General features: G+C 33.3%; 1 protein-coding gene across 1 annotated transcript; it reads right to left on the bottom strand.

Moving 5' to 3' along the window:
- Positions 1 to 7,490: 7,490 nt before the first annotated feature.
- Positions 7,491 to 19,512, bottom strand: LOC133179234 (fibrinogen-like protein A). The gene is made up of 3 exons (XM_061314024.1): positions 19,114 to 19,512; positions 16,715 to 16,808; positions 7,491 to 8,185 (listed from the first exon to the last, which is right to left on the bottom strand). Exons 1-3 carry the CDS (start codon positions 19,510 to 19,512, stop codon positions 7,641 to 7,643), a joined length of 1,038 nt encoding a protein of 345 aa, XP_061170008.1. The 3' UTR covers positions 7,491 to 7,640.
- Between the last annotated feature and the right edge of the window lie 3,105 nt (positions 19,513 to 22,617).

The raw sequence follows: 22,617 nt of genomic DNA, 5'->3' as shown, positions 1-22,617 counted from the left end.
GTCTAATCACACCCAAACTGGCATGTTGCGGGCTGGATTTCCTTCATTATTAATGCGGTCATTGCAACCATTAGGAAATGCAATGCCTAGTTTCCTAATAGAGTATTCTTATCGTTATCTACGGAATGGAAGTACGTAGAGAAGGACTGTTTGTGGGATGGTATATCCCCCCCCCCAATTCTAACCCTCATAGAAAGAATAGAGTGGTTGGGAGAAATGAAATGTTTATAAAGTTGTTGATGGCCCCCATTATTTAATCTAAAACCATGTCCGACATTCTCTTGTTGAGGAAGCCCTTGGTTTCTCCAACATAAATAAGGCAACCAAAATTACGTTCAATTCCATAGACAATTTTAAGACTAACAACTCAGTTGCTTACAAGTTTTGGTATTAAAACTTTGTCCTGTGAAGTTTCTATTGAATGAATTTTTGGTTTTCAAAATATCACAGGATTTAAAATGTTTGGTATTTTAACATTTAGAAATGAAACACATGATGTCCGAATAGGAATCCTCAAAATTATCTCTGATCAAATCTTTACAATCTTTTATTATAGTAAAGGTGTTGTCTGTTTCATACCAAAAACTGGTTATCTAAAGACTGTATATAAGACAAATTCTTTATGTCTTGAAGGACAATTCGAGGGACATCAACCATTCTGTTAGAGTCTGTGCCCCTTAAAGACTAAACAGAGTGGCACCTTTATATACTGGGCGACGTGTCACCCAGTGTGGAATTTTTAATTTTTCCATTATCCATAGAAGAATACCGAATGACAAGCATCCTCGGTGACAGATTGTCTTACAGCAGAGATACATGCTCAGTGGTTAAAATGTAAAATGTGAAATGAGCAGTCTCATAAATTCTGTAAACAAAACAAATCTTGAACTGGACAAAAACACGGATCCCTGGAAACACTAGCGATGGGATCAGGTGAGTAGGAGGATTGTGTAACTCCTTGTAAAATCAATCTATTTGTCAGTAGCTTGCCTCAGTTTATAATATGATCGTATTCAGAGTATACTCTTCCGCAGCGAATTTGAGACATAAACATCAAACTTAGAATTTTTATATAGTATAAATCATGAGCTTCTTATACATTTTGCCTTGATTAGAAGTCTAATTGATAGCCTCATGAAAGTTTCTGTACACAGAAAAAAGGATTTCTAATTAAGTAATACAATACATTCGTTATTGGAGGTAAAAATTTTATTTGTTATACCTAGAAAGAATTTTTAAAAAACAATCGATATTTATACTGGTTCATCTCTGGGACACAGTTTCTAAAAGAATACTTGAGCTGCATCATTTAAAAGCATGGTATTGCATTAATTCAGCTAATTATTTTAACAATCACATTGGTTTTGTATGTGGTACTTAGTAATGCGACGCCGAAATGAACTACTTTCACAAAATACATAAAACAATCGAAATTTACATTTAAATGAAATGAGGAGCTAAGCCAATGTCCACAAATCATTCCGATACCGAGACCGAGTTTGCCTTTATTTGCACCCGACATGGATGTGTCACTTTTTGATATCTATCTGCTGTCGATTCCGATAATGAGCTTTCGTGTCAATATCAAATTTTAATCCATATTTGACAAAACACTGAAATCTCCTATCTAGTGGAAAATGGAAAAATAATGTTATTGCTTTTTCTACTTGAATAAGCAATTTCCGTGAATTCATAACATTTTACTGCTTATTTAGCTTCAATATTAGTTTTTATCTTTGCTTAACCACGACGGCTACTAGATAGAAAAAATACAGTTTAAACCCTACATCTCAAGGGGAAATTAACTTCATTAAAATATAGTTTTCAGAACCGAAATTTCTCTTAGCTATTCCTAAGTACGAGTAGAACTCTGTTTGAAATGCGGAAAATCATGGAAATAATACAAATAACTGGTTCCACGCAGCACATTGTTAAAGGTTACACGAAATACTTACTTTGTTATAACTATACGGATGACGATTATTTTAACTTCAAAATACAAATAAAACCTAATATTTCAGTGATGTTTGTTCTTTATCCCTCTTACTCTGATAAGCATATTGGTATAGTATGATAAGTAAATGCTGACCTCGAAAATAAATGACCATCAAGAACAAATTAACGTATATTATATAATGGCATGCATTCTGCGTCATCAAACAATGGACATGAGAAACCGATGACAATGAAAATGGTGAAGATTACGATATAATCAATACTGCAAACAGTACAAAACGTAAAAAAGGAGAGCAAAGCGGGCCAATGGAAACACCAGAAGTGGGAACAGGTGCCTAGGAGGAGCAAGCATCCCTAGCCGTGAGCCTTCTATATTGATCGGATTAGCGGATTGATCCGTAATCATAATTGGTTTATAAACAATATTCTAAACATTGACTGGAATGAAACATGTCAGTTAAAATAAGACCCAAAGAATGACCATGAAATTTGCTGACTTTAAACGAGATTGAAGAGAACCCTGTAACATCATCTTATTTGTCGGTAGCCTGCTTCGTTTTTAAAAATTGATCGGACTTAAATCATACGCTTGCTTAAAATCGCTGAATCAAATGAGACATAAACTCAATATGCAAGTGATAGTGGAATGTTATATGTACTATATAAATAGGGGAAGGTGACTATGGAAAAGTTGAAATCGCCCCCAATTTTGTTTTGTTTTGTTTTGTTTGTTTGTTTGTTTTTTTTTTATATACATATTGTTTAGTTGTAAATATGCTATCAAGGTCTATAGTCAGTAATTCACCCAAACTATGAAACTATGAAACAGATTTGGCATACTCTGATGTCTTTTATTTCAAGTTCACTGGAGTATTTCGAGTCGACATATAAATGAAAGTATCTATTGTTAAGGAGGTCCGATCCTGAACTTTTGAGCAGTGGACCTTTATTTCCATCATTAAGTTCTTACATTAAATTCGGAATCTGTGATGCAATTTAAATTGTACTTAATTAAAAACCCTCGATTAAATTCCATGCAAAAAGTATTAAGTGAAGAACTTTACTTTGTGGTGGGATTTTTTTTTTTTTTTTTTTTTTTGAAGAAGAAGAAGAAGAAGGAGAAGAAAATGATTAATTTTTCTCTTTCGAAGTATTTACAGTTCTGTTCAGTTTGGATTCCTATTTTTCCATGCAGGCCGCACACAGAGATATATTGTGCAGTAAAATGTTGAAATATTTATTAAATTAACTTTCATGAATTACATTGTCATACTGTGACAACTGATACTGTAGCAAATATATTCTGAAAGTCCAAGGGGAAAAGGGGCAATTTTAACTTAAGATTAACACTTTTTTTTAGTAATATCTAAAACTTTACATCATTGACCCACACTTTTGATTTACTTTTCTTAATATATAAGATTACTCTGACCATTCTGCTTAAATTCGGTAAAAAATTAAGACCTTAAAATAATTCTCTTGCATGATAACTTTTTATTGCCAGAAAAATGACATTTTGTGAGTGCAGAAAGGTCAAAAAATTGATTATGCGAAGTTATTTGAAACCTTTGTAACAATTGTTAACGTGTCTTTTCAAGATTGAATAAGAGTATATTTGGTCTCATGATTATTTGGATAAAAAATATTGGAGGAAAAACTTTCAAGAAGTGATTTATGTTTAATATCAGTGAAAAAACGTCATATTTAATGCACCGTAATGCCAATAAAAGTGTACTGACCTTCTTGTTTTGATTTCTAATTAAGCTATGTGTGTAAATACTAAAATTATACCTGACAAAAAATTCTTCAGACTTTTGGTAGCAGGATCCAACCTACTTAATAAAAAAAGTCGTCGATATTTTTAAATTTCGAATTGAAGGCCACAGCAATACTTTTCTTCTCAAGTAGAAGGTTTTTTTTTTTATAAACTCTGCTTAAAAAGAGCAAGAAAAGAGGCTGGCTAATAAAGGAACACAATTTGACAATGTAAATTCCAACAGATTGATGGATAATCTGGTCTCCAAAGACTATATATGTAAATTCAATCGCGAACTCCAGCATAAAAAATATTTAAAACCGAAATGTGATTTTGAAGACTTTTATCCTGTGAAAGCGAATAATGAGTATTAGATGAATTTCCAGATTTGAAGTTAAAGCCAATAGAGTTCTTACTGTCAGCCTTACAAACAAAGCCTACATTTTTACAAGCCTTTTTAGTTGGAACATAACATATTATTCATTTAGTCTTTTTTTTTTTAAATTCTTTTATCACTTCCAATTTACTGAAAGCGGTAGGACAGATGGTACGTATTTTGCCTTTATAATTCATATATCATACAATTCTTTAATATACTTTCTAAAACACTTAACACACTCTGACAAATTGTCGAGGTCTTTCCTTATATATTAAACGTATCGTCTGGCATACTTTAATCCTCGCCACAGTTCATAGTAGAATTTTTGAAGTTCTTTCGCCATTTGAAAGATCGGGACTCCCCGAATTTCGGGCCTTTTGAAATTGCTTTCAGGTTTTCTTTTTGAAATATATTTACATGACTAGTAATGTTGAGTCCAGCATGACTGTAGTTAACATAAGATAAGGAACAAATCACGAACGAGGATTTTGTTTAATATGGTCTGTATCTAGGCACTGTAAGGTTTGTTTCATATAAAAGGAAGCAACAGTTGGGGAATATCTAAGAGATTATTCTCAAACTTAAAATATGGTAGAATACCATAAGTAACTTAATATTTTTTAAATATATTTACTTAAGAAAGCTATTCATAGTTCGATTGTAGATCCAATCCACTTTTGGATCATGCAGCGATGCTGGTGATTCTCCCAATTTAATATGCAGAGTAGGAACAGTTATTTTTACTGCCTACTGCATAGATCGCAGTTCATCATGTGGGGAAAGGTATGAATAATCGTCGTACATTATCATTATTAATGAAATACCAAACCAAACAAGATTTACTTTATACAAATAATGGTTGAGCAATTCAAAATAGCTTTGACGATATCTTATACGGAATTAGTAAAGTAGTAGATGTATTGTATAGACTACATACATTTCTCTACGAAATGCTAAAACGAATAATTTGTTTAAATAGCACCAGATTCTGACTCTCAGCTGCTTTATCCTAGACAAATACCTTATACTAGTATATACTTATGAGTTCCAAACTCACGGACTACAAAACTTTGTAATAACAACATCTCAGAAGACAGCCATGTACAATCCATAAATATCTTTTCCAATTTGCTTCCATATTTTTTTTTTTAAAAAAGAAAGATTATAATCAGCATACTCATTTTATTTAAAAATAGAAATTTTTGTTTACTTACAATTCTTTAATTAAAAAATATGTTAAGATAATCAATAACCTAGAACAAAAATGCCATACTGATTAAAATGAATATTCACGTAATAGCAAACAATTGTCACCCTATCGAACTTTACTCACCGTTGTGTTCCTTCTATATTGTACTTAGCAATATTTACTACAGGAATGGAATGAGAAATATAGGTTTATTATTATTAGGTGCCTGTTAAGTTTTTTCTTCAACTCTTGAAATTCTTTAATCTTTTTAATTGTCGAAAGACACGAGTCTTAGTGGTTTTCTTTTGGCAATTAAAAAGAAGAGGAAAGAGAGTAAACCCGAAAACAAAGATCACTTCTTAACATATTGTCAATGAACATGTTACACGAACAAAATGAATATGTTTTGATGTTTCAAAAACAAAAGGAATATGTTTTGATGTTACACGAACAAAAGGAATATGTTTTGATGTTACAAGAACAAAAGGAATATGTTTTGATGTTACACGAACAAAAGGTTACAAGAACAAAAGGAATATGATTTGATGTTACACAAACAAAAGGAATATGGTCTCACTCCAAATAAGCGAGAACATAAACTTAGTTGGATACCAAATATGAAAACCTTGGTGTTAAAAAAAATTCAAAATGGTTTAGTTAAATAATCTTAAAATCGATCAACCTAATTTGTTAATTAATCATTTAAAATGTGCCGTAGGTATATATGCATACTTTCAATATTTTTCTCTTTCATTATTTGCAACGCAAGGTATTCCGTCAGGATTTTTTTTGTTTGTTTCATTATTGTTTCAGTATCATTGTCTCAATAAATCTCATTTCACTAGTCAGTGTTCGAACCTGTTTTATATGGTAAGAAACGTTAATTAATTATCATTGTGATCGACGTCAGTCTATTGATCAAAACGTACTGCAGAATGGCATTAATTCTTATATGTATACTAGAACTCCCCAGAAAGAATTACGTGGTTCTTTTGAAGATTTAGATGAAAATGTATATTTTTTTTTCCAAAGAATATTGAATGAAAACATGTTTAAGTCCAAAATTTAAACCTGATGAAAATACAATAAATCTAGTCCCTTTGAAAAATGAAAATAAATCAATATTGAGCAGTGATGTATTAATTGTTCTAGACCTTCTCAAGAAGTTTCATTCAGTAAAGAAGCATGCTTTTTCATACTCATCACTGATAATATTACAGACATCGGATATTTCATTTATTTTGACAGAAAATTTTTGGTAAATTAAAATAGAAAAATATTTATGAAGAGAATTACGTATAAGCATGTAGATAAAAATATCTAACCTTGACTGGTGCTACTATTGTTGTGAAAACAACTCCTATTTTTTCTTCTTTTTATCGCATGTTTTGCTCACCGTGTTCAATTTTTTAAATGTTTATTATATACATTTGCTTTAACATATTAATCTTCAGTAAAAACATGCATGTAATTTCGGTACATTGAGGCCACAAATATACTATTATAATATATACTGCATGTAGTTGAGAGCAACATTGAAAATTTTCAACCATAGAAAACCATTGTCAACCGAGGCGCAGCCGATGTTGACAATTAATGGTTTTCTTGGGGTTAGAATTTTCCATGTTACCCTTAACTACATGCAGTATCTATCATATTATACTGATATGTTTTATACAAATAAAGGTGGAGGGCGCTTTGATTCCGCGCAGTCTTTTTTTTTTTTTTTTTTGGCAATATCACCGATCGTCAAGCAATGTTGACTGTTGCTAAGTTCTCTCGCGCTGGAGGGCGTGGTTTCATCATTCAGAGGGAAATAGTGTTTTTAACAAATGTTGCTCGATGAATCAAATTCAAGTAATTTACTTGGGAATATAATATCAGAATATGTCTTTGTAGTTATATGCTAAATCCAAAACGTTGAGCAAAGCGAGCAAAAAAAAAAAAAAAAAAAAAAAAAAAAAAAAAAATCATAACCGATTTGCTAAAAGCACTACTTAATCAAAGAACATCTCCAAATTTAAATAAAACTAGATATGTATTAAATGTTGTATAAAGGTAATTGTTGGAAAAATGATAAAATTTGAAATGTTTCATTATTACGTAGATTGAACAATCACGACACGTTTTAAACGTCTTCGAGTTGGATTTTTCTCTTGGTATTCATCTCGGTTAACAGTCCGGATTTGGTTAAATATTGAACTGGAAGCGTCAAGATACTGGAATGGTATGATTAAAATATTGGACGAGTATGATTATGTATTAGACTCCCCAAACAATCAAGAAGAGAATTCATCTGAATATTGGTCTAAAAGACATAAGATGGGGTCATAAGAACGTTTTGAAAAGTCCATCTGACATCAATATATTCCTATCCATGTGGTTGTAGCTCCAGAATACACTCCGTAAGCCACTGGATATGGTCCATTTAGACTTCCAGAAGAACATGTTGATCCAAACCACCAACCGCAACCAATTGACAGAGCGCATGCGCTTACAGTATCGTATGCTTGGAATGCTTTACCATTGAATGCCGGGTATGAAGCTGAGCTTGTTGACGAGTATTGTACTGCATAGCTGGCCGTTGAATCCAATACAACGAAATCATAGTAATATATCTTGACGCTATTACCAGATTTCATCAGAGTAAATCCAGCATTAAATCCTCTCAAGTTAGTCAGTATATACACATACCTATTCCCGAGCCAGTAGTCCCCATTTGCGTCACCGAAACCATTTTCGTACTCGGCAAAAGAACGATTGAAATTGACATTTCCAAATTTGCGTACTTGGAAATATGTTACACCGTGGTCAAAATTACACCAGACCTGCTTTGCAACATCGAATCCACTCGGCTTTATCCAAGCTATGCCTGTTCCAGATACCCCAGTTGCATCCTTACATTCTAATCAAAATAAAAAATAAAGTTAAAATTTAGTTTCAGTGGTCTTTTGGGCTTGATTACTGTTCATTATCTCCATATTTCATTAATTATCATTATTGAAAAAAAAAACTAGATATTATCAAAAATCTTTAATAAATTGTGAAGAACAGTAATCATGCTCAAAAGTCTATTTAAATAATACAAGCTGTGAGCAGAGAAATCAAGAATCTCTGAAAAAAAGAAGTGGGATGAGGTGCCATGGAGGAGTGAGCATCCCAAATCGACCTGTCACACCCGCCGTGTACCCTTTGTCATGATCAGGTACAACAAAACTAGACATAGTAGACAGATAGTGGACATTTTAATGTGAAAAAAGGGCAAAGAAATTTGTACGGAAGACGTCCCTCAACATTCGACCAAACGATGAATTGTATTTGCAAGTAAGGTCATCGACTGTAGAATTTGCAAATTATTGACATTAAACATATCCTTGTATCATCAACATATTTTTCAGTATCCTGCCTTGTTTTATAAATTGTTCATTCGAAGAACATGATCATGTGTATCGAATCAACTGGGCGAAATAAATCCCATATGCTGGGGATAATGGTATAATGCTATATTAAAAAATGGAAGTTGACTATAGAAAAATTCAAGTGTTTATCATAAAGTTTAATTATCAAATTGCCATCAATGTCTTTCTCTAGTAAAACATTCAAATATGAAACAGATGTGTCAGACTGTGTTGTCTTTATTTCGAGTCCAATGGCATAAATCGAATCAACGTAGGAATGCAATGAAAAGGTGAAATTAACGGTGATTGGCCTAAAAATTCAAACAATAGAAATCTTTAAACAGAGCATAGAAACGGACCCCCGGAAATTCCAGAGGTGCGATCAGGTGCCTAGGAGGAGTAAACATCCCCTGCCGAACGGTCACAACTGCCATAAGCTACGTATACTAATAAATCAGGTAGACGGAATATTCCGTGGTCAAATTTACCATAAAAACACAGGACAAACAATTGATATTACATGTATGTATATCAACCAAAACACGACCCAATGATAGGTTATAATTGTTATCATAATATTGTCATTATAATGTAATATTTTTCCAATCCAAAAACAAGGTACCAGATAAGGATCAAATTCACCTTCTGATTACAAGTTTCTTTGTGAAACTTGAAATTCTAACTTTCTTCAAAACAGAGTCTTGGATTGGACAACAATTACATTCTTCGTGTGATCTCGAGTTCATGTGACTTCGAAATGGTTTTTAAAAACTTATCAAACGTAAATGCACATCTTGATCAAATGATACTTTTGTGCTAAGCCATCTTCGCTCCTCTCCCCTGAAAAGAGAAGAGGAGCGGATCGTCACCCTTGGCTAGCGAAGATGGTGCTAAGCTTGAAATTCATTATTTTCTATACCATTGTGCAACACACAAAAACTGAAATGAGGAGAAGAAGAGAGTGCTTTTGAATAGCTGTAACAACATTTTGCCAAGCCACCAATTTTTGGATTTCCAAATTATCAATAGCCATGTTGATGCTAGTCGCAATGGAGTAGTAGCAGTTCTTAATCAAGAGCAAGGAATGTACAAGAATATTTAATTATGCCAGTTGGAGTTTAAATTGATCTAAGAAAACGCTATCAAGCGCATAAGTCAAATGTTTTTGGATAAAGGTGGGCCTTCAGACCGAATTTTTATAACTTCAACAATAGCTTACACTGACAACAATCCTCTATAACTACTTCAACTAAATTAGATTTCAAGCGAAACGTTTTTTAAAAAAATTGACTTGGATGTTATTTATAGTAACGCTGATGTAGATAACTATCTAAACTAACATATTCATCAGGTGTGAGTAAAATATTAATTAGAACGTCAAAGCCAAACAGATCTGCAACAGCTGAAGGTCTAGCAATTAATGACAATTTGGGCGAATTTGAGGATCAGCAATATAGAAAAGTTTTCGTAATCAGATGAATTGGGCAAAATTACATTAAAGATTTGAGAGTGTAAAAAAAAAAGATGTCAGAAAGGGCAACAAGATGCCCATCTTTCACCTGAGCACTTTCTCTAGAGAAAAGCAGAAATCAGCCAGAATTGAACGAAAAAGGCGCAGATAACGAACACTGATTCGATCTCAAAAAATCTACCAACACAACAATAGAAATCTGTGAACGGGGCATAAAACAAGGATCCCCGGAAATTCCAGACGTGGGATCAGGTGCCTAGGAGGAGTAAGCACCCCCTGTTGACCAGTCACACCAGCCGCGAGCCCTATGTATTGTTCAGGTAGACGAAACAATTCTAGTCAAATTCAGTGTAAAAACAAATTCCGAAGAATTGGCATGAAAAACGTCAGCCAAGATGCAACCCTTTGATAGGTTATAATTGCTAACAATGTCATTATAATGATCATACAAATTTAGAAGTGCTGACTTTAAACAAGGTGTTGAAATCCCTGTAACATAACTTATCTGTCAATAGCCCGGTTTGGTTTAAAAATTCATCGTACCCAGAACACGTAACAGAAGACATAAACACTATATGCAGGTGATAGCGGAATGTTACTATATAATAAAAAAAGTTGACGATGGAAAAGCTGAAGTCATCTCGTTTGTATACAATTTTGTTGTTATTTCCGATCATGACACGGATCACGGCGGGTGTGACTGATCAGCCGGAGATGCTCACTCCTCCATGGCACCTGATCTCACCTCTAAATTTTGATGCTCTGCTCCAAATTTGTATCGTTTATTGGACTTTCGATATTGAATACTGTTCCTTATCTTCATATTTCATTGGTCATTATCGTCTAATCGTGGTCCTTATCGTTCATCGATAAGTAAAATATGACACAGATGTTGCAGACTCTGTGGAGTCTTTATTTCAAATTCACTGGGATATATCGAGTCGACATATGAATGGACGTAACTATTGTTCATTGATAAAACGTCGTCGATATATGAATGTTGAATTGAAAGCCACAACAAGTGATTTCTCTTGATGTAGATTTTTAAAAAAAATAAATTCTGCTTCATAGGAATATTACAACATCGGCTAATAAAGGAGCACATCTTAATTCCAACAGATTGTTGGAAGACTTGGTATCCTAAGACTACATATACATTGTCAATGAGGAACTCCCGCATCCTTTAATATCAACTTCAGAGTACTTGTGTAGAATCAGAGTGATTTTAACAAAGTAATTTTGTTGATGACCAATCACAAGATACGAAAATTTCCAAGTTCCATTTTTATTGAAGAAGCAGCTGTCTAAAACATCAAAAAAACCTAGTTTTTAATTTATCGTGAGGAATGGTTGTGTAAAGTGTAGAAATATACATGTTGATGTTATCGACCTTTGAAAAATTGGAGGTCGGTGGTTTCAATTTTTCTAAAAAAATTTGAGAATCCACATTTGATTTACAACACTTCTAGAATATACTGTAGCACAGTACATCTGAAGTTTCTCCTTTAGTACAGTTAATATTTTTGTAAGGAGTAAAAATAGCGGCTTGATAGTGCATTTGCTGGACTTGGCAATGTATCTTTGTAAGGATTTTTTATGAAGTTTAGGAATCCAGTATAAGTAGGATAGATAGAACTCACCTTGTACGACTGAAATGTCAGAAGTGTTTTACACTGAAATGTAATTTTGAAGAATTTCATCCTTAGAAAAAGATCTGTGGGTATAAGTTGGATTTCTAGACGTAGAATTAATTTCTTCTAAAATACAGTTATAATGTTCAATTAGCCTCTAAAACAAAGACGACATTAATACAAGCCTTCTCTGTCGGAACCATAACATATTGTTAATGTTGTCTTTCTAATTCTTTTTTCACCTCCGATTTAGTGAAAACGGAAGGGTAGTTTGTTTGCAAATTGCCTTTTAGTTTTCCAATACGAGTCTTTAATTTAAATGAAGTTCCCCAACCTACTTCCTAAGGGGGATGATTTGAACAAATTGGAATCTACATTTAATAGCTGAATTTGACTAATAAAAAGTTTAAGAGGGTTTTCAGAATTTTTTCCTCTATATACAGTATATTTCTATATAAAATTTTGATCTTCTGTTGTGATTGTGACCCTGTCCTTAGCTCCGGGGGTCAGGATTTGAACAAACTTGAATCTACAGAAGATTTTTAAAGATTTCTCTAATACATTCCTATGTATAATTTTGTTTCCCCTGTTGTGACCTAAGGGCCATGAAGAAGAGTCAATCATGTGAAAAGTTGAGACAACACAAGACACGCAACAGACAGACAGACGGCCAAACGGGCGCCGGGCACTTTTCGATTAGAAAAGCTGACTTGAGCCTTTTGGTCGGGTGGGCTAAAAGCCGAGATCATTGGTGATTTCTAAGAAAATCATGTTTCAATTTTCTCCACAACTTGACTTTGTCCTACCCCTGGGATATGGAATGACAGAACGTTTCAATAGAACACTATTTGATATGCTAGCAGACGCGTAGCCAGAATGTAAGTGAAGTGTACGCAGAGAACGGCAGGGGGTCTGGGGGCCGCCTTGAGGCACCCAGTAGGTCCATGTCGAATTAAGCCGTGGTGGGGGCCCAGGGGACGAAACTCCCGGGTTTTACCAAATATTTCAATCACTTTCTTGCAGGAAATACATGTATGTTGTTTTGCTTTTCTTAGTAATATTGTTTGCAACGCAGTTTAACTTCCACGGAAACTTATTTTTACATGTACTTGAATCTGGATATTTATCCATATATATTCTTATTATAGTATGATGTTCAACAACAAGTAAATAAATGTTAGTAGAAAAAGAATACTGTGTTTTAGATCGTATACTATTTGATCAAGTCATTCAACGATATGATTAAAATTTAATTTCTCAAACATCTTAAAAAATTGTCAATCTCTCATATAGAACACTTAAAAAGTATTGAATGATTTATTTGAATTTGGCAACGACTTTATAACGAATTTCAAATTTGATTGTATAGACATGAAAAATTTTAATATGACCCCAAAAAATAATGATGTGAAACAAAAATATTTGCTGAATGATATTGAGATTCTCTCTCTTTCTCTCCCTCTCTCACCTAGATTTTTTCTTTCTTTTTTTTTTGGAAAATGATGTGTACGCACTTGCGTATAGGCAGCTACGCGCCCGGCTAGGAACTTAATTAAGGGTCATATAAAAAAGGAAGAGGAAAGAGTATAATGTACCTCATGTACAAGATTATAATTCTACTGGGCATGAAAGATATGGGAAGACACCAAATTTCTTATCTTTAGAAAAGACACTAGATTCTAACAGATTGAGTGTTAAACTTCAACCAGAAAAAATATGGAAAACTGAATGGTTATAAAGAGAATCGTGGAGATAGAATGAAAGCAAGACTAGCGAGTTAAGAATTTGCCGACAAAACCAGACAGAAAGAGATAAATAATATGATAAGATCAAGGGCATCAAAAAAGGCATGAGGACAAAGTTTCTTGTAAAACATAAAATAGCAGACATGTATGTGGGAAGGACAATCGCACATAGTTTAAGAACAATCATCAAAGATATTCCAGTTTATGTAGTAGAAAAGAAACTGTGAACAACAAACAGAAAATATCACATAGGAATTTCGATATAGAGATTGTGGACAATAATCGCTTTACATCTATTCTAGACCTAAACCTACACCAAGAGCAAGACAGAAAATATGAAACCGATTTCAAAGAAAGATGTTAAAAGTAACTCACAGAGCAAAGCTTCATACTAACCAGTATAGAACTTTTAATGCTGATACCAAGAGAATAGCTGCGATTGAGAGATAACTCAGCGTTACAAGACTCAGGAGTAGTTACCAGATGCCGACTCTTATGCTCAAATAGTAACAGCACCCCATGGAGATCATCAGGTACAATTTGATGAAAAAAAGCCGATGATGATGATGATGATTCAAATGAAAAACCAATTATTAGTATCTTCAGGTTAAGTACAAGAGAACGACGAAAACAAAACTGGTATATAACGCCAAATTATAAATAATTACTAACAAGAGGCCCATGAGCCACATCGCTCACCTGAGTACTGTGGCTAGAAAAAAAACCCCAGTATTGAAAAGCTTTAATGCATCAGTGGTCCAGACCTACCTCTAAGAAGGGGTGGGTGGGTATGATTTGAACAAAATTAAATCTACACCAACTAAAGATGCTTAATACATGTATTTCTTTGACTAACTGCGACTTTTTTCCTACAAGTTTGAACTTTCATTATAGTCTCACCCTACCCCCGGGGGTCTTGATTTGAACAAATGTGAATCTACACTATCTGAGGATGCTTCCATATCAATATGACAAATCATACCTTTATTGTTCTTGAGAAGAATTTTTTTTAAAAATTCCTATATATTCCTATGTATATAATAACTTTAATCATCAGTTATGGCCCCACTCTATCCCTAGGGGGTCATGATTTGAACAAACATGAATATACACTACCTTAGGATACTTCCGAATAGTTAATAACCAATCATGGCTTTGCTGTTCTTGAGAAGATTTTTCTTATATCCTCCAATATAAAGCTTTGATTGTCCATTGTGGCCCCACCCTACCTCCGGGGGTCATGATTTGACTAAACATGAATCTAAATTACCTGAGGATGCTTACATATAAATATGAAAAATCATGGCATTACTATTGCTGTTCTTGAGAAGAAAATTTTAAAAGATTTTTCCAATATATTCCAATGTAAAACTTTGATCGTCCATTTGGCACCACCCTACCTCCGGGGGTCATGATTTGAACAAACTTGAATCTACACCATGTGAGGATGCTTCCATATAAATATGACCAATCATGGCATTAATATTGCTGTTCTTGAGAAGAAAATTTTGAAATATTTTTACTATATATTCCTATGTATAATTTTGATCATTCATTGTGGCCCCACCCTACCTACGGGGGTCATGATTTGAACAAACTTGAATCTATATCACCTGAGGATACTTCCATATAAATATGACCAATCATGGCTTTGCTGATCTTGAGAAGATTTTTAAAGATTTTTCCTATATATTCCTATGTAAATTTTTTATCGTCCATTGTGGCCCCACCCTACACCCGAGGGTCATGATTTGACTAAACATGAATCTACACTACCTGAGGATGATTCCACGTGAGTTTCATCTTTCCTGGCCCAGTGGTTTTGAGAAGAAGATTTTTAAAAGATGTCAATAATTTTTCACAAATTCATAATTATCTCCCCTCTGAAGAGGGTGTGGCCCTTCATTTAAGCAAACTTTAATCCCCTGTACCCAAGGATATTCTGTGCCAAATTTGATTGACATTGGCCCAGTAGTTCTGGAGAAGATGAAATTGTTAAAAGTTTACAACGACGCCAACGACAACGACGACGACATACAACGGACAAATTTCAATCAGAAAAGCTCACTTGAGCCTTCGGCTTAGGTGAGCTAAAAAGGGAAATGTTCTTTTTGCTACAAAATTTGATTGCAATATCAGACAAAAAATATGATTTTTCAAGTTGTTATTGATTTGATTTCAAATATGTAAAGGAATAAAATGTAAGCAATATCTTATCCATGTAAAAACTTTAACATTGCCCATAACTTTTGATTAATTGGAGCTATGACTTTCATATTTCATATTTCACATGTGTATTCCTTGTGACAAGATCTTTCTTTGGGTACCATCATATTTGACCTTTTGACCTTGACCTTGGAGTTTGGCCCACTTTTGTAAAATTTTATGAGACTTTAACCTTGGCCATAACTTTTGAACAGTTGGTGCTTGGGGTTTCAAACTTCACATGTGTATTTCTTGTGACAAGACCTTCCTCTGGATATCAACCACCTTGACCCTTTGACCTTGACCTAGGAGTTTGACCTACTTTTGAAAAACTTTAACCTTGGCCATAATTTGTGAACGGTTGGTGCTAGGGCTTTCATACTTCACATATGTAATCCTTGTGACAAGGCCTTCCTTTGGATACCAACCACTTTGACCCTTTGACCTTGACCTAGGAGTTTGACCTACTTTTGAAAACTTTAACCTTGGTCATAACTTTTGAACGGTTGGTGCTAGGGCTTTCATATTTCACATATATAATTCTTGTGACAAGACCTTCCTTTGGATACCAACAACTTTGACCTTGACCTTGAAGTTTTACTTACTTTTAAAAAACTTTAACCTCCGCCATAACTTTTGAACAGCTGGGGCTAGGGTTTTCAAATTTCACAGGTATATTCCTCGAGACAAGACCTTTCTCTGGGTACCAAATTTTTTTATCTTTTGCCTGGATTTTGACTTGCATTTGAGAAACTTTAACCTTCGCCATAAGCTGCCATACGGGGGCATCAGTGTTTCACAAACACATCTTGTGTGTAAGATAAAAATAATGATGTATAGGAAAAATTGTATATTTTCAAAAAAGTGTCGGGATTATTTTATTTCTTTGATTATTGTCTACAACTAATTGAGCTAAAATCCGATTTGTAAAAACAATAATATCTAATAATAATATTGTAAAACATTCAGTCAAAATTATCTTACCATTAATACAGGTTTGGCAGTATTGACCAGAACAACCAAACACACAAGAACACGTGCTTCCGGTCAGAGTACCGCCATTTTGGCAAAGAATATCCTGAAACATGATGAAGAATAAATATAAAGTTATTTTTTTTATGCCATTTTTTTTCTGATGTTTAAACTCAGATTGTTATATCATAAAATACATTTTTCTTTGTATATATTTTTTTTAACAATTGATGCCATAAATTGATTTTTTATATTAAAAAGTAGTATCGTTTTTAGTATTAAAAAAATTGGTTTTTGGTATCAAAATCTTCATTTAATAATTCTAAAAAATACTGTTTTCAAATCAGAGACATTGAAATTTTTGTGATCAATATGTTCTTTCTAATATCAAAAATATCCTCTGGATTTTCTTCCAATCACTTTCTCGCAAATGAATGAATTGCATTGAAATTGTTTTTATTAGAATATAGAGGTACATGTAAATGGAGGGAGCAACGATGAAAACTGATTCCATTTTTTAAAAGATCAACCCAATGTTTTTTTTAATAATAATACAAGTAATAAAAAAACTGGTGGTTGATTCTAGAAGATGGCATTTATTCAAATATTTACAAAAGCCCATTAGAATTACAGCTTAGAATCATAACTACGGAAAAAAATGTAAAAGGCTTTTTATCGTAAAATATTTACATTTACCAATGCCTTTCCTTATATGACAATACGAATTAAATTAGCATTCAATATACAATGACATGAAGTTGGTGCGTATGGAAAGCAAAGCACACGAGACTTGGAAAGGCTAGACTGTGAATCTGTGACCACACACAATGTTGTACATGTATGTTATGTTGCATTTTAAATAGTGAAATTTTTCTTTGTAACAGGAATAAAATTAAAAATATAAATTCAAGAAATAAAATATCATCTTGTAGAGTTTCAATGGGATATGACATGAAGTTGGTACGTGATCAAATCTACTATATAACGCCCTTCGGGTGTCATACTTCATGCCATGTCCCAGTGAAACTCTAAAAATGATATCTTATTTCTAAAATGAAAAGGTGTAATAACGGGGGGAAAGGACGTAATAACGTATAAATATAGAATCTCCCATGATTTGTAGTTGGATATGATTTTTATCCAACGAGTTGTGTGTTTTTTATCCCCGAGCCTTGGCGAGGGGATAAAACACACAACGAGTTGGATAAAAGTCATATCCAACCACAAATCATGGGAGATTCTTTTTATCCCATTTTTAATACTTCACATCCAATGTTTTACACTGTTTTATACAGGACTCCACTTTATTTTACTTCATCACTCTAACGCAAAAACCATTGTGACGTCACAACTGTGGTATATGAAAAAATTATCCAATGAGTCATATCCACGGGATAAAGGGGTAAACATGGGATAAAATGCTTTATGATGCTGAGGTATATACTTGATTTTTTTATTTTATTATAAATATGATAGATAAATATGATGGGTCGTTTTGGTATTTCTTGTCATTAAGCAATATCACCCATTCTGGTGATATCACCTATTCGAATTGGTGATATCACTTATCCAGCTTTTGAATAGTTGATGTCACCTATTTGATTTGGTGATATCACCTATTCAATTTGAATGAGTGATATCATTTGTTTGAATAGGTGATATCACCTTTCGAATAGGTGATTTCACTTAATGACAGTAAATACCAAAACGGCACCTCATAGATGAATACTCATTTAAATCATGCAAATAGTTTGCCTGCTAGAGTGAAATGTGTTAGCAAAAAAAGATTTTGTGAAATATAGATTAATAGAGAATTCTTATGTCACTTTCCGAATTATATTTTGATAAAAAAAAAAGTTTTATATAAAGTATGTCTCAAAACTACTCAGATAGTCTCATGTGATACGATTAATCATAAAATTTGAGAAAGATATTTTATCACTTAAACATAAGATGAATGATTTTATCCTGTTTGGAAAAAAAAATCCCCAATTGCTTGAAGTTGGATAAACAATTGTTTAAATAAAAGCCATTAAGGCATGTTTCATTTCAGTAACCAGCTTTGTGCTCTTTGACCGTTGTGCATGTGGAAAATTAATGTTTGTTAGAAAAATCTCTTTTCCCTTACTGACAATTGGATGTACTTTGATCATCACTTTTGGTGGTTCGCTTTTCCCCTTTGATTTTTCAAGCATAGACTGTTATTACTATCCATTTATTGTATTACAATGTTATCTTTCATGCTACAGCTATATAGGAGTTGTTATTTTATTTTTCAAAGCAAAGCATTTTTAGATATATATTTTTTAACAAACAAATACTTTTGCAGAGACAACAAAGGATTAAAAAAAACACAGAAATGTTGTTCAATGATTGTGTTCAGTACTTACTCTAGTTGTTGGTAAAATCACAGAAGTAGTGAGTTCCTCAGTAATTGTCGTTGTTAGTATTATTGAAGTAGTCATTTCGTAAGTTATTTTCCGCCTGTAAAAAGACGATGTCGATGAAGATGACGGTGCACAGTTTTGGCGCGAAGCCGTGTAGAACAAGCGACAGGACGTAACAGACGACATTCTGTATAGTTCAAAACCACGACAAGACATTTCATACTGAAGACAAAGAATTGCACAAGAAACTTTAGATTTTACCCTTAGTTCCTTCAGTATCTCTGTATTATTATAAATATTCCAATCACATTCGTACAAATTAGAAAAATTATAAATTTCGATGCTCTCGTATCCAGAGCACAAAGCAAGTTGGAAAAACACCAATATACATGGTATTAAACGGTTCTGGATAGGCGGTTTCATTTCCCAAAATGTCGAAAATATTCATTAAAAACTTTTAAGTCATCTGCAAGGAATATTTTTCCCATACATTAGTACTACGGTGCACCCTGGTTGCGGTATTGATTATAATTCTCATTATCACGGCTGTGACTTTTTTCCGATAACGGATTCATATATGGCTTTTCCAGTGGCTGGGTAACAAAGGATCTAATTTTCGACTCATTCGAGGTATATAGATAAAAAAAAAACAAATTTTAACAAAATATAGATTAGTTACTTTTTTTTTTAATTTAAAAAGGTATATAATGAATCACTGTCTAGTTTGTTGGGTATGCCAGGGCATCAACGATAGTTGGAAATGTGGGATAATTTGCATAACGGGCGTATACCTATAAGATAATAATGCTGATTCAATATACAAGTACCCTGAAATTGATATTAAAATGATGCTGGAGTTCCTCATTGACAATATCTTTGTTGTCTTTGGAGACCAGGTCTTCCAACAATCTATTGGAATACCCATGGGCACTAATTGTGCTCCTTTATTAGCCGACCTGTTTTATTATTCCTATGAAGGAGAATTTATTCAAAACTTCTACATTAAAAGAAGAAAACACTTGCTGTGGCCTTCATCTCGAAATTTGGATATATATGTCGACGGTGTTTTATCAATTAACAATAGTTACTTCCATTTATATCTCGACTAGATATATCCCAGTGAACTCGAAATGAAAGACACCACAGTCTGCCTCATCTATTCATATTTGGATGTTTTACGGACAACTATAAGGGCCAATAATTACTAAACTGGATGACAAACGAGATGACTTCAGCTTTTCCATCTTCAACTATAAGTTCCTTTATTTAATATGTAGTAATCACCTGCATATGATGTTTTTGTCTCTCAATTAATTCATACACAAGATTATGCTATGAGCACGATCACTTTTTTTTCAATCGAGGCAAGCTACTAAATGTGTTCAAATAGTTGTTTGGTAACGTCATATGATTATAGGGTATAAATAGTTGGGCCATGAAATTAAAGATATATAGGTATCATAATGACTGATAGTGATACAATGGTTGTAATGACTTTAGGCTGTGATGTTGTATTTCATAATTATACATAAATACTTATGTACATAATTGAATGAAGCACTTGCTAGCAGTGCTTCTACATAATACGTGTTGTATTTTATTCATTCAGCACTTTATTGTTTTATATTTGGACAAACAAAGTAAGGGAAAAATAGTAACAAATAAGTTGATGCTACAAGAATTTCAACAACCCCGTTTAAAGTCAGCTTTTCGCATATTCTACAGTCGTTATAATGACCTTGTTTGAGAAAGCAACCTATCACTGGGTCGTATTTTGTCTGAAATACATGTTTCATACCATTTGAAGAAGCAGTTTTCTGTGATATCAAAAAGCCTAGTTTTTAATTTATTGTAGGGAATGGTTGTACATGTATAAGGTGTAAAGAACTCGTTCGTTTTGATACAGTGGAGAGATATATAATAGACTAATAGGTAACAGGTAATAAACCGTGCTTATTGCTTATTAACCATCCATAAAAAGAATTAAAATGAAATTCGTGATTTACAATACAATTTTCACAATAAAAGACTTTAATGGTAACCTAAAAACAAAGCTTTATGATAACCGTGATGACTTCAGTTTTTCAATCGTCATCTTCCCTTACTTATGTAGAAATATACCAATATCACCTGCATATGATGTTTCCCAGTTGATTCGATACTTAAGAGCATGCTCTACGTAAGAACAATTTCTAGAACAAGGCAAGCTATTGACAAACAAGTTGATGAAACAAGAATATCAAAAGTCTCGTTTGAAGTCATCATTTTGCAAGTTTTATGACCTTGTCAGCAAAAACAACTTATCATTAAGTCAAATGCTGACTGACGTTTTTCATACTAATTGTTATACCATTATTGACACACTGGATTGTCTATGGATTTTTCCGTTTCCCCCCGATCATGACAAGGGGCATACAGCGGGTGTGACGTGTCGGCATGGGATGCTCACTCCTCCATGGCTTCTGATCCCACCACTGATATCGATGTTTTTGAAGATCCTTGTTTGCTTTGCTCCCGATTTGTATTGTTTAAATGAACTTTGAGTTAGACAGTTCGTTATCTCCATATTTCATTCAAATTCTTTGCAATTTTTCCTTGAGAAATCTTTTCAAAGAAGCCCTTGATAGCCCTAATCTGGTGTTCTCACGATCTTCCAGTTTATTATGAATTCTTATTTTTGGATGTCAGCCATTGTGTTAGCTTCGAAAATACTGAGCTCTTTGTTTTTGGAAATGTATAACTTACTAGTATTCCGGTGGTTCGTGTTTTATGCACCGTTCACAGATTTCTTATTTTTTGTAGTTTTTTTTTGTTGTTTTACTTTGTTTGTTTTGTTTTTTTTTTTTTTTAGATCGATCACTGTTCGTTATCTTCATTTTTTTCATTGTCTAAAACGTAACCTGGGTAACAGGACTTTAACCGTTTATAAAGAAAACGTACAAATGTCTTCCCCAAGACTTGTTTCTTTGCGTTTTTTTTCTTACAACTTTAGCGATTCAATACTCATATTATTAAAAGTAATTTTTTTTTTAAAAAAACCCTGAGTTTCATTGCCAAGTACAATCTTTTTTTGGTTTTTATGAGAAAATATGGGATTCCTTTAGCAAAATCTCTTCTGTACTTTGTTAAAACAACTGACGACTTAAATCCAGCACATTCTGCAATATCGTCTACTTTTATCTCATGATTGCAAACTTTTTCATTTTTTTTCACAGCAACGATTTTTTACCCAATGCCATGTTTGACACACCGCCTCAAAAACAAAGAGGCTATTGATTATAACTCCATATGATACACTGTTGTCTACGTAAACTTTGAAGTTTCTTCCAACATGCAACTGTTTCCATTAGCGTGCATTCAATTTATGAACAAAAGTTGACTTTCAAATTTTTGCATTGCTTAATTTTGTTTCTTGTTACCTCATTTTTATGGTCAGTATACAAAGCACAGGGAATTCTGTCGTCATTTTTTCGGAATTATTAGATCATAAAAATTACAAAGTGGCGGCACAATATTTGCACATTTTTA

This window comes from Saccostrea echinata, unplaced genomic scaffold (genome assembly GCF_033153115.1).
Source record: "Saccostrea echinata isolate AGI-Se365-2 ecotype Australia unplaced genomic scaffold, CSIRO_AGI_Sech_v1 ptg000004l, whole genome shotgun sequence".
Lineage (NCBI taxonomy): Eukaryota > Metazoa > Mollusca > Bivalvia > Ostreida > Ostreidae > Saccostrea > Saccostrea echinata.
Note: the sequence above shows the minus strand (reverse complement) of the source record. Positions and strands in the feature narration are given on the sequence as shown.